At 33.1% G+C, this 11869-nt stretch overlaps 3 protein-coding genes and 1 pseudogene across 4 annotated transcripts; 2 read left to right on the top strand and 2 right to left on the bottom strand.

Annotated features, from left to right (window-relative positions):
• Nucleotides 1–1036: 1036 nt before the first annotated feature.
• On the top strand, nt 1037–3310 carry LOC100784063 (uncharacterized). Its single transcript, XM_003541972.5, has 2 exons — nt 1037–1274; nt 2325–3310. Exons 1-2 carry the CDS (start codon nt 1236–1238, stop codon nt 3135–3137), a joined length of 852 nt encoding a protein of 283 aa, XP_003542020.2. The 5' UTR covers nt 1037–1235; the 3' UTR covers nt 3138–3310.
• An 838-nt stretch (nt 3311–4148) lies between these two features.
• Nucleotides 4149–4643, top strand: LOC102660592 (RING-H2 finger protein ATL54). The gene has a single exon (XM_006595398.1). It carries the CDS (start codon nt 4149–4151, stop codon nt 4641–4643), a length of 495 nt encoding a protein of 164 aa, XP_006595461.1.
• Nucleotides 4644–6084: 1441 nt separating this feature from the next.
• LOC100778548 (60S ribosomal protein L23a-like) lies at nt 6085–7564 on the bottom strand. Of its 2 annotated transcripts, NM_001255154.2 has the most exon segments (4): nt 6088–6367; nt 6733–7096; nt 7394–7454; nt 7538–7564. In NM_001255154.2, coding segments are annotated over 3 exon segments (462 nt in total). In that variant the 5' UTR covers nt 7407–7454; nt 7538–7564; the 3' UTR covers nt 6088–6282.
• A 197-nt stretch (nt 7565–7761) lies between these two features.
• Nucleotides 7762–11067, bottom strand: LOC100783531 (probable monofunctional riboflavin biosynthesis protein RIBA 3, chloroplastic; annotated as a pseudogene).
• Between the last annotated feature and the right edge of the window lie 802 nt (nt 11068–11869).

Genomic DNA, 11869 nt, shown 5'->3' with positions numbered 1-11869 from the left:
ATAAAATTATGATTTATTTTAAAAAGATAGCAAGAAAAATAAATTAATATATCAGAAATAAAAATAAAAGAAAATATAAAAACTAGAAGCTAGTGTTTTAGCATTTCAAAAAATAATAAAAAGTACTAAAAAAAACTTGTTTACCAAACATTCAAATGAGTTTTTCAGCTAAAAAAAATAGAAACTAATTGTAATATTTTATGAAAGGCAGTCTAATCAGATTTTTTTTTTAAGGAAGGTTTTGACATTTCTTATTTTTTATTGATATGATCAAATTTCTACGGATCTTGGTGAGAAAGTTCTCACTTTCTCAAGTTAATCTCATGCCACCCTTATTTTGTCTCCTACTGTATTTCTGAAACCTTGAGTTAGAGACAATTAATTACCACGAAGTAGGTCGCCAACAATATAATCTATGTATTCAATAAGTTCACCAAAAAAAAAAAAACATGTGTTCAATAATAGAAACAAACAAGTTTTGCTACGTTTCTTTCATGATTTATCTGATTGTATTGTTGAAAAAGTTTTTATTGAAATGAAATAAGTTGGTTACTTTAAAAAATAATTAAATATTATGCTTTAATATTGAATTATTATTTATAATTTCTCTAGTTAGTTAACGTTCTCACTTTTAGGGGTGATTTTGTAAGTTTATACAACATATTAGTATCAAATTAAGAGATCGCATTTTTCTTTTCCACTAAATTCTTGTAAGATCCTTTCTATAAAGTTTAGAAAAATAAAAATAAAAAATCGAATTTTTTTTTCACTTTTACTTGCACCGACAAAACCTTTACTAATAAATAAAAAATAAAAACCATTTGTGTTTTTTTTTTCCTTTTTTATTGTTATTAGAAGGATTAAAGAAAACTTAAACCAAATGGTCACGGGTACAAAAACATTAGAGGGGTCCTAAAAGAGTAATTAAGAGGATTTTGGGATTTTCAAATGAAATTCATCTAATAGAAAATATTAGAAAGTGGAAATCAGATTTTATTTTTTAAAATAAGGAAGGTTTTGGCATTCCTTGATTTTCACTTATACGGTCAAAGTTTCTCTGGATATTGGTTAGAAAGTCCTCACTCTAATCTCTCATGCCATCCCTTTGTTCTGTCTTACGTGCCCTCTCCCTCTATAAATATGCCTCAATGTCCTATCCTCAAAATCCCCCTAGCAAAATCATAATACTTTTGTTTTCCAACTTTCTCTACTTCAGTTCTTTCACAACATAACACATGGAAAATCACTCGGATTCCATATTCAGTTATCACGAGGTGGGTCGTTGCTTCTTTATCTGCTCTCCACACCCTCCTTCACTACATCATCTTAATGATTAATGACTCTTTTCCTTTCATGACACTTAATTGCATACGTACATGTCTTCTCTGGGTCTGTTTCATTAGTTTTCCAGTTTCAAGATCGGTTTAACGTTATAGGGTTCATAATTCGTTTCCTTCTTTATTCTTCTATTTTCTTTTTAAGTGGATTCACGGTGGAGGGAACCAAGCGATGAATTTATTGTTTTTACTAGATCAAGAATCATATATACCGGTTATTTTTTCCTTCCTTATATGAATTATGAGTTCGGGTATAGTTTTTTCACTGCTTCCATCTTCTTCTGGATAGAATGTATTTCGTATTCGTCGGTTGAACCTCTTGAAAGAATGAGACGTGTCACGGAAAAATTGTGGAGACGAATTCTTGGGCATAATTTCCAGGGCCCAACAATGTCAATTTTATCTTTAAAGATTGATTCCTTATCTTAATTTTCTCTTTCTTGATTTATTTTGTACAAATATCTTTATTAATCATACTTTTGTTTTAGATATTTTCTTTCTTCTTTTATAAGGAAAGATCTATCTTTGACCCCCTTTTCCTGTAATTTGGCTTCCCATCATTAAACCAGCAAATAATCAAATATCCACATTTTCACTGTTTCTGAAACCTTATTCTGTGTTGATTTTTTCTTTTTTCTTTACCAAAAAGCTTTGAATTATATATTTTTCTTAGGCGATTATTGAAATTTTTTAGTTCTCTTCCTAACCTCACGCGAATTAGAATCCATGATAATCCAAAAGCAAGGCCGGTGTCAAGTCTCGCTTTTCAAGGGCAAAAGGGTTGATCTTTTTTTGTACACACTACACACCAAAGTTGTCGTTTTCTTTCTTTCTCTAGCTTTTGCTAAAAAAAATCACTTTCACACCAAGTCAATAATCTCGGTGTGCATGAGACATGCGCGATCACTCAATGTTAAAAATAGTTACAATTTTCATTGACTTCAACGGTCCATTATTCTCAACACAATTTTTTTTTTCAAATTGCAGAGTTGTGATGAGTTGAGGCAAAAGCTTTTGGCCACCACACTGGAACTGAAGACCATGGAGAACGTGAAGAGGGAACTGTTGAATCTGCTGAAGATGGCATACCAAGAGAGAGACGAAGCAAGAGAAGAGCTTCAAAAACTCGAAGCAAGAGAAGAGCTTCAAAAACTCGTTACAAAACTAACACCCTCGATTTTGTTCGAAGTTCCTTCCATGATGATGATTCATGCGCAAACCAAGGCAAACTCGAGCATCACCGAATCCAACAGCACCTCGCACGTTTCCTCCTCCGTAGATTCCCTTCTCGAGGCATTTTCTCCTCAGGAATTCTCTAACATGAACAACAATAACATTGTCGAGTCCCACAACTTGGGTGGTTATTATCTGAAACAACCTTCTGTTCAAAACATGAACATGAGTGTCTTGTCTCAAAAGCGCACGTGTGATGCTGGGGACCAAGTGATTGAATACATGGCTAAGGGAAAAGTGTTGCCTCAAAAGGGTAATCTCCTTAAGGCTGTGATGGACGCGGGTCCTGTGCTTCAGACACTCCATGTTGCGGGGCCACTTCCCACGTGGCGAAATCCCCCTCCTTTGCAGAACATAAAGATTCCACCTCTCAATGTTCAAGACTTTGTTGCTTCCAATAATAATAATAATGTGAATACACTTCGGAAGCCAATGCTTGCACCCTCTCATTATTCTACACAGCCTTCCATGCTCAACAATTCATTCCAGATGGCTTCAAATGCTAATTGCAAAAACCTTGCACCATCGAGGATTCCACAAAGCAATCAGCATCTTCTACGAAACTAGTTCCCCCCTCTCCCATGTTTTTTTATTCTGTAAATGGAGTTAGAATTTATTGGTGTAAATGGTATGTATACCCTGCCTTTGGTTCAATTGTCAAGCTGACATATTTTGGTCCCAGTTTAAGAGTGGCCCTTTTTCCAAACATGACAATTTATTGCAAAATTTGATCGAGATTACCACTACCTTCTTGCCTTTTTTTTTTTTTTTACATGTGATTTTTTTACTACCTTCTTGCCTTTTTTTTACATGTGATTTTTTTACAACCTTCTTGCCTTATTTGTTTCTTTTTTTTTTTTACTTGTCACTTTTGATTAACTTAAAAATACCGTTGTCTGGTTCTTTTTAACTAACCAAACATTCTAGTTACCGATGTAGGAAAAATGCAATTGTTGACAGAAAAATCAAAATACTAATTTCAAAGTTTTAAGATATTGTTTAGATAAAGATAAGAATATTAGATTTTTGGATGTTTTGTCTGTTTGATTTTAAGATTATAATTTTTTCAGGAAATTTAAGATAATAATAATTATTGAGATGTTGTCATAAAAGTAATTTCTAGTTATGATGTTTTGTGCATGTTCCATTCATAGATCTTTCTGCATTTTTTTCCAAAAGAAAAACTACATTCATATATATTGAATGGTTTATTATTTATATAATGTAGTATTATTTTAGAATTTGTGCAAGTAATCCCTGCATCTGGTCGAAACATGAATATATTATTTTTAACATTGATGTCATCTAAAGAAAAGAGTTATAACCGAAATAGCAAATTATACAATGCGAAATCCTTGACATAATCTCCAACAGTGCGTCTGTATTTGGCACAGCTTGGGATTCGACGTCTCTTTGGCGGCACAAATTTCCTATATAATCTGCCAAATAAGTTGATTGAAATCCCTTACAAACTCTATGTAGCCTCGCATTTTAATTAGTCTGATTAAAATGTCTGAATCTGTAGGCTCGTTGGCCAGAGACGCTGGAATATTTTTTGCATTATGTATGTTGTTCATTATGGTGAGTGAGTGGAAAAAACTTATGCTTTTTTTGTGTTCAAACTCTGGTAGAAACAGGGTTGAAGGCCAATTTGTTGAGGAAACAATTCCTAATGAGTATTCTATTCAGTTTCCAAGCGTTAACTTGGAGTCATGTGTGATAAACTCTCTTCCGGTGTCTCAGTTTAAGAAAGATGAGGTTGAGGGGGAACATATGCCAGTTAATGCGGACTGTGCCATTTGTTTGGGAGAATTTGAAGAAGGGGAATGGCTCAAACTTCTTCCTAATTGCACCCACGGCTTCCATGCTTCCTGCATTGACACCTGGTTTCGCTCTCATTCTAATTGCCCTCTTTGCAGAGCTTATGTTAGTCACGCTGACACACAAGAGTGTTCTGTTTCTTTGTACACGCTGCTAGAAACTTCCAGGAGCCAAGACTTCTCCACTGAAACCACTGCGTATTTCCAATCCCCTGAAAATTTGGAGATCACACATCACTCCTGTCCTGATTAAACATGTTTCCACATCCTTCACTTTTCACAATACTTTATTCTTTACAAAGCGAATCCCTTTGCTTCCATTCTTCTCAAACTTTTAACACAATATCATTACTCAAACCTTCTGGTATCAAGAATTCTTTTTCGCATCAAATAATCAAAAGATAAAAATCACGGTGTCAGAATTGTAGATTGTGATATTAAATTGAAAATGATCCTATTCCTGCAAACTTTGTTTTATCCAAAGAGGATTTGCAATGTGGTCAAAAAAATTTGAGAGCGATAAAATTAGCAGTTTGAATTGCAATGATTAGAGGTGTCAACTCAAATGCGGATTTCTTATCCTTGCTTAAGATGAAGAAAATTATTGTTGAAGGAACTTACCATGAGAGAGATATAGCCTACACCGGCATTCGTGGGAAAAAAATGATATCAAAAAGCAGAAGAGTAAACAAAAAAAGCTCAAAAACAATAAACAACACACCAATTATTTATTATTATGTAAAAATGTATTTTTATTGTTATATATTTTCTTTCAAAGTTATGTAATTTTTATTATTTTTAAATTATGTTCAATATTTTCTTTAATTATTTATATTTATTATTTGTATACATAAAATCTTGAAAAAATAAATCAATTATTTTATTTAAATAATAATTAAGTTATAATATAAATATATAAATTTTTTGAAGTTTTTTATAATTTTTTAGAATTGAAATAAAATTTTGTATAAATTTTTTAAGAGTGACGCAATATTATATGACCATAAAAGATGTTGCGAAAACCAAAAAAATAATTAAAAACCCATAGTCACATATGTCCTTAATTTTGAGTCCTACATGGATTTCTTGTTTACTTGTTCAGTTGGGAACTTTGAATAGGAGCCGAAGGTGTACAATAGGACCCCTACGTAAGTCGGCTTTTAATTACCGTACCATATTATTTGATTACTTTCTAATGTAATCATGTTCATGTTACTTATGTGTATGATGTAGCGTCTGTCTGGCCTAGTACATTGTTAGCAAAAGGCTAGTGCCACATGCCGACCGTAACTCACTGCTTTGAGAAACATACTACACGTATATTGGGCTTCCTGTGCCCCTATTGACCAATTCACACAAAATTTGGTTAATATATTATACTACACGCATATTCTGCTTTGAGACACTAAATTGAAAACAGCTCCCAAAAGTGTTACCTTAACCACACACAATAAGTTGGAAATGGGAACCTACACAACATATAAGCAAAATACAGAACCTACGAATTTATGGACGTGCAATAAATGAAAAATGAAAAATTTTCCAAATATATACTCAATGACTAGATTAAAAAAAACCTTAAAATGGTTGATGTTCTTTCACTTTATCGAAAGATGTTAATCCCAAAAAAATTCTCGATACTCAATGCCTTATTTATAAACTAATGGTGCATCAAAATTAAATTCAGTATATGATTGGAAAATAATATCGGCCCATTTACTCATCAAATTGAAAATTGTAACAAAAGTAAATATAATTCCAATTGAACTAAAATACACCAGATAACAAACCGAAAATTTATAACTTAATGTTGCTTCAAATGTCTCCCCTCAACACCCCATAACAAACTACCATCTAAACAGAAATCTACTTTGGTGAGGCCATATATTAGTTTAGATAATTCCAATCTTGTTGGCCACATCCAGGGCGTCATAATCAGGTGTCAACCTGACATAGGCCTTCTTGGTTCCATCAGGCCTGCAACAGAAAAATTAAAATTCAGAAGAAATGGCATCTGTTGTAAGTTTGAATGCAAGTTTTTCATAAATTTGTTGTTTCATTTGCCTTGTTATACCTACTTAGGATTATATTATACACTTTCAATAAAATACATTCAATTCAATGCATGTCCCATTTCAATGTTGCCCTGTGCACAACATGAACCCTTTGTCACACCAGCATGCCACAAACCAAAAAGCACAAAACATGTATGTCTCAGTATAATAAATGTTTGGAAGGAAAACTGCAATATCAAATTCACTGCAAGCATACCATTGTCATTAGAAAATAGCAATAATGAATCAACAAACAAATTCTATAAGCATCACTTTATAAAGGCTCACCTGATCAAGGTGTTTACTTTCTTGGCCTGAATATCATACATCTTCTTGACTGCATCCTTGATCTTCTTCTTGTCGGCCCGCAAGTCAACAATGAAAACCAAAGTGTTGTTGTCTTCAATCTTCTTCATTGCAGACTCAGTCGTGAGAGGAAACTTCAATATCTGATAGTGATCAAGCTTGTTCCTGGGTGGAGCACTAATGCGTGGATATTTGGGGTTCCTATCCTTTTTCAAAGTCCTTGGTCGATGGAAGGTAACAGATGTTCGGATCTTCTTGGTCTTCTTCTTAAAGTTAGCACCGGACTTAACTGCCTTGGCAGTTTTCAAGGCCTGTGCCTTTGGATCAGCCTTCTTTGAACTATCAGCTGCATCAAAACTAGCTCTAGTCACACATCACATTACATTACATACAAAAATAAATCGAAAGATAACTACCCTTTAAACAGCATAATCTTCATCACAATGCAGATAATTGCCTAATTTTATTCCAATAACAATGGAAGAATAAACCTTACAATACATGTAGTAGAATTACTAAATCCCAATCCCTAAAACATTCATGGAAATCCAATTTTCATTTTCAGACAGAGACTAAATTCGAACATTTAACCAATGGTTTGCAATTTTCATAAGCCAGATTTCGAAACGTTAAAGAATAATACCTTTGGGAGCCATGGGTCGGCAAAGGAGAAGCAACCCTAATTGTTAAATTTTCTCTAAACCCTAAAAGAAAAAGAAGATGAAGATAAGGCTGGTGAAATATACTGTGAACTAAACGGAGAGAGAATGGGGGAATAGAGCACAACCTGCGGGTGAGAGGCAGAGGCAACGGCGAGGTTTAGGGTTTGGTTCCATATTATATACGGGCTACCAATGGAATGGTTTCCGTCATGACCCATGGGCCTAGACCCATTAACAAGCGTGAGCATCCAAACCCAATACCGTAAAGATTATTAAAAATACTTGAATATTAGTTTAATTTAATTCCATTTTTTGCATGTTTCATTAATAATATATTTTTTCGCTCAAGAATAAATATATTTTTTATATATTAAATTTAAATAAACAAGAATAAATATATAAATTAATGTAAATTTCATTGAATATAATTTTTTTAATTAGCTATACGTAAAGTAAACTGAATACAATTTTCACAAATGAATTTCATCCTCTAAATAACTTTTTACACTATATGAGAATTTCTTTTTCTTCTTTTTTGCCGTATATTTTGTGTAGACTATGTGTTCACCGGTGAGTCTCCGTTATTTACAATAGAATCGTTGAATCCAGGTAATGATCCTTGTAAATCAGAGCCATAAATATGACCCATTTTGGTCCTTTTTGTTTCCAAGTATCTCTTGTTTTCCTCTGTGATTGGTGTCAACACAGCCAAACCATATCCTTTAAGACCAACAAACTTTGCTGGGTTGTTAGTCATAAGCCACATTGTTCGAACTCCTATGTCCCTCAAAATCTGCACATATTCATGTTTATTTATTATCAACACCAACAATCAAGATACAAGATTAGCTTAGAACTCAAATTTTCTCATTTATAGCACCAATGTTTGGAATGTTTTCTTCCATTAAATTACTAAAAGAGTTAACTTTTCATACATGCAAAGTTTGTTACACTTTCAATCAATTAGAACTGTGCAAATTATATGATGGGATAGTTAAATTTCTCCATCACATATCTCTTTCTTGCTTGAAATTACATATTGTAAGTCACTAAGAGTGGGTTAGGCTTAGACATGAGAGGTTTAAATGGCAACATTGAAACCTTGGCTGATTACTGATTAATTTAAATCACATAGTATAAGCGAGAACGAATGAATGATAAATCTGACCTGTGCACCAATCCCATATTCACGAGCATCAACAGCTAAGCCGAGTTCTATGTTTGCTTGGACCGTGTCATGACCTTGATCCTGCAAATTATATGCTTTAAGTTTGTGACCAAGTTCAATGCCTCTTCCTTCATGACCTCGAAGATACACAACTACTCCTCTACCTGCTTCTTCTATTAACCGCATTGCCAAATCTAACTGGTTGCCACAGTCACACCGAGCTGATCCAACTATATCCCCAGTTAAACATTCTGAATGGACTCGTACTAGCACATCTTGTCCATCTCCTATGTCTCCCTATGTATATTTTCAAGACAACTAGTAACTGATAAGAGATTATAATTCAGAATAAATCATTCAGTTTGTTTTAAGTTCTTTCTTGTACATATATTCCATGAAAATCAACTAACAAAGTTATGCTTCACCATACAGACTCTTTATTCATGAAAGTGAATGGGATACTCATACTACAAACTAGGTGGAAGTGTGAACCCCTTTTTTAGAGAACTTTCTTACCTTTACAGCAGCCACATGTTCAGTTCCATCCAACTTTGAGCTGTAGCAATATGCTTGAAATACACCCCATTTTGTAGGCAGGCGAGACACTGAAGTTCTTTCAACTAATTTTTCTCTCTTTCTCCGATACCTTGAAGAAGACACAACAAGATCACATCATTAAGTGAATTTGATTAGCTTATAAACCAATTAAAGTCAACTGTTGGATGCAACTAGCAGAAATTAGAAATACCAAGAAGGAATAAATATCATTTACAATTTCTCAAAAAGTGAGGTAAGGTAAATTAAGGTGATTGATTACTCTTACTCACTTACCTTATCAAATCAGTTATTGAGCCAATTGGTAAGGTGTGTTCCGATGCTAACTCTTAAATTTGGCAAAGATTGCATAGAGCCATCATTTTCATCAACAAGAGCCGAAACAACAGAAACTGGGGGCAAGCCAGCCAATGCAACTAAATCCACTGAAGGTGGGAGCAGAAGAATCCTCATCTTCAGTCTCTGGTGACATAAGAGGGAGGTTCAGTCTTTGAAGATCCTCGTCTTTCATGCCAACAGAAACGATCCCTGATCCGTGCTTAATCATAAAAGCGATGTCCTTTGGACTAGTAAGAGATGCTGCCATTATAAGATTTCCTTCAACATCCCCGTTTTCATCATCAACCACAATCACAAACTATAGAAAGAAAATTGCACCAGTTGTTATGCTATTTATCAAACGTACACGTAAATAAGAGTATGTATTTACATTTGGAAGAAAGACTTGCATAGGCACGAACCTAACACATAAGCCTTACACACAACCAATCAAATTATATTTGTGTACTTCACTCATACATTAGCTTATTTTGGAGAACCAAACCTTATTAGATAGCTATTGAGAAAAGAAAACAATTACTCCCAAAAATAATCTATACAATCTAAACATGTTTGAACACTGACATATATTTGCTAGACAAAATGGCCGAGAAATTGTGCAGAACCAACCAACCTTGCCTTGGCTTAATGCATTAAGCGCCTGTTCGATGGAAGAATAGCCTTTAGAGGGGCAATCTGGATCACCTTCGGCATCACTGACAAAGAAATTAGTGGTTTCTGGTGTTATTTCAGAGTCTAACGTTTCAAATGAAGCTGAAGAAGACTCGTTATTATTATTTAAGGCACCTAAGAGGGATCCATTTTCATTTATCTTCAAATTACTATCGTCAAACACGTCTTCTATTCCAACCCCAGAAAACCCAACAGCACAACAAGCTGAGTTCCACACTTTGTTCTTCCAAAGGCCTAGTCTTGCACTGTGATGAATACCGTAGGAGCGATGCAAGCTGAGGATAATTAAATCAAAATATTTTTAACTTGAATTTAGCGAAATTAAAAAACACCAGTATTACGTAGGGAATGTGTAAATACCTTGAGCTAGTGATGACGTGGGAAATCAAAGGATGAGGGAATGAAGTGTCCATAGGCTGGGACTTCAATATTTATTCTCAGAAACTGAAAAAAAAAAAAACAAATTTGTGTTCTTATTTCATGTAACGCAAAATAATATACAAGGAAAGTAGGAAAAAGAATCCACCTCTTGTTATGGATGTGTTTCCACAAGGAACCGTTATCCAATATTTCTAGCTAGCTGTACTTTAGCAAAGACTAAGAACCACAACCTTTTGTTTTCATGTATGACTATTGCCTAGCCATTTGTACTTTTGTTATCTTAAACAACAATTGCTCTCATTTGGTTAAAAGTTATTATTATATCTAGTTTTTCTTCTATCTTGTTTTCATCTCTCTTTTTTATTTTTTATTTCTCATTATATCAATTGTCATGTCTATTAGTTTCTTATTATTTTTATTTTTCATTCTATCTCTTAGTTCCTTCCGCCCATTGTAATATGCATCGAACATTTTTCATAGGTTAAATGACCATTATTAATTGTGTTGTACAAAAAAATTTCTTTATTATATGACTTTGCTATTAAAAAATTAAGAAAATACCTTTAAAAATGTGAGTTTTATTTATATAAGCTGTTAATAAAAATATTTTTATTTAAACATTCAATAAAATTTAATTTATTGTCATACCATATTAATAAATAGAATGACATGTTAAAATGACTAAATCTTATTTTATGATAGGGTAAAAACATTATACAGTATATAAATTCAACTAAAAAATGTATTAAAATTTTTATCTATATATGAATATTTAGAAAAATAAAGTGTCATGTGAAAAATGAAAAGTCTATACATCTATACTTGTAATAAAAACGCTATTCACATTTGATTTTTACTTTTTTATATATACCTTACCCTTTAACGGCTATAAATCATCTATTGCTTTATTTTAATTTTATTTTCTAATCTCTGACATCTCTCATATGTTTATCTTTTAACGACTGTAAATTATAATTAAGCACGTGATTTTTAAGTCTGATGAATAAAAAAACTACGCATAACTTTTCACATATTTTTTTTATTTGTAAGGGATAAAAAGTAATTATTAAAACACACACAAATACAACAAATCCTAAAAAAGAATGGATAGTAAAAATGTAATTAGTGAATCAAAGAAGCCCAATCAACTGAAAGTAAAATTGATCAAAATCGTAGGTGGGAGGGGTTGACACGATAAAAAAGGAAAGGGCTTTTTTCATTTGCAATTACCGTATTAGCATAGTCAAACAAAAGAACAAAACAAATCCGTGTACGATACCGTATTGCTGATGGTGACGTGGCAAACCAGTTCTCTTGCTTTTATTAATCTCACAGAAAATGA

The sequence above is a fragment of the Glycine max genome, chromosome 13, assembly GCF_000004515.6.
Source record: "Glycine max cultivar Williams 82 chromosome 13, Glycine_max_v4.0, whole genome shotgun sequence".
NCBI lineage: Eukaryota > Viridiplantae > Streptophyta > Magnoliopsida > Fabales > Fabaceae > Glycine > Glycine max.
The sequence above is the reverse complement of the archived record's forward strand: the minus strand, read 5'-3'. Positions and strand labels throughout refer to the sequence as shown.

Bases quoted from the DNA above. Each gene is read 5' to 3' on its own strand.
- LOC100784063 (XM_003541972.5), top strand. From the start codon at position 1,236: ATGGAAAATCACTCGGATTCCATATTCAGTTATCACGAG. The intron at 1,275-2,324 runs GTGGGTCGTTGC...TTCAAATTGCAG, and splicing joins CCATATTCAGTTATCACGAG to AGTTGTGATGAGTTGAGGCA.
- LOC102660592 (XM_006595398.1), top strand. From the start codon at position 4,149: ATGGTGAGTGAGTGGAAAAAACTTATGCTTTTTTTGTGTTCAAACTCT.
- LOC100778548 (XM_041007780.1), bottom strand. The intron at 6,368-6,732 runs GTGAGCCTTTAT...TTTCTGTTGCAG, and splicing joins AAAGTAAACACCTTGATCAG to GCCTGATGGAACCAAGAAGG.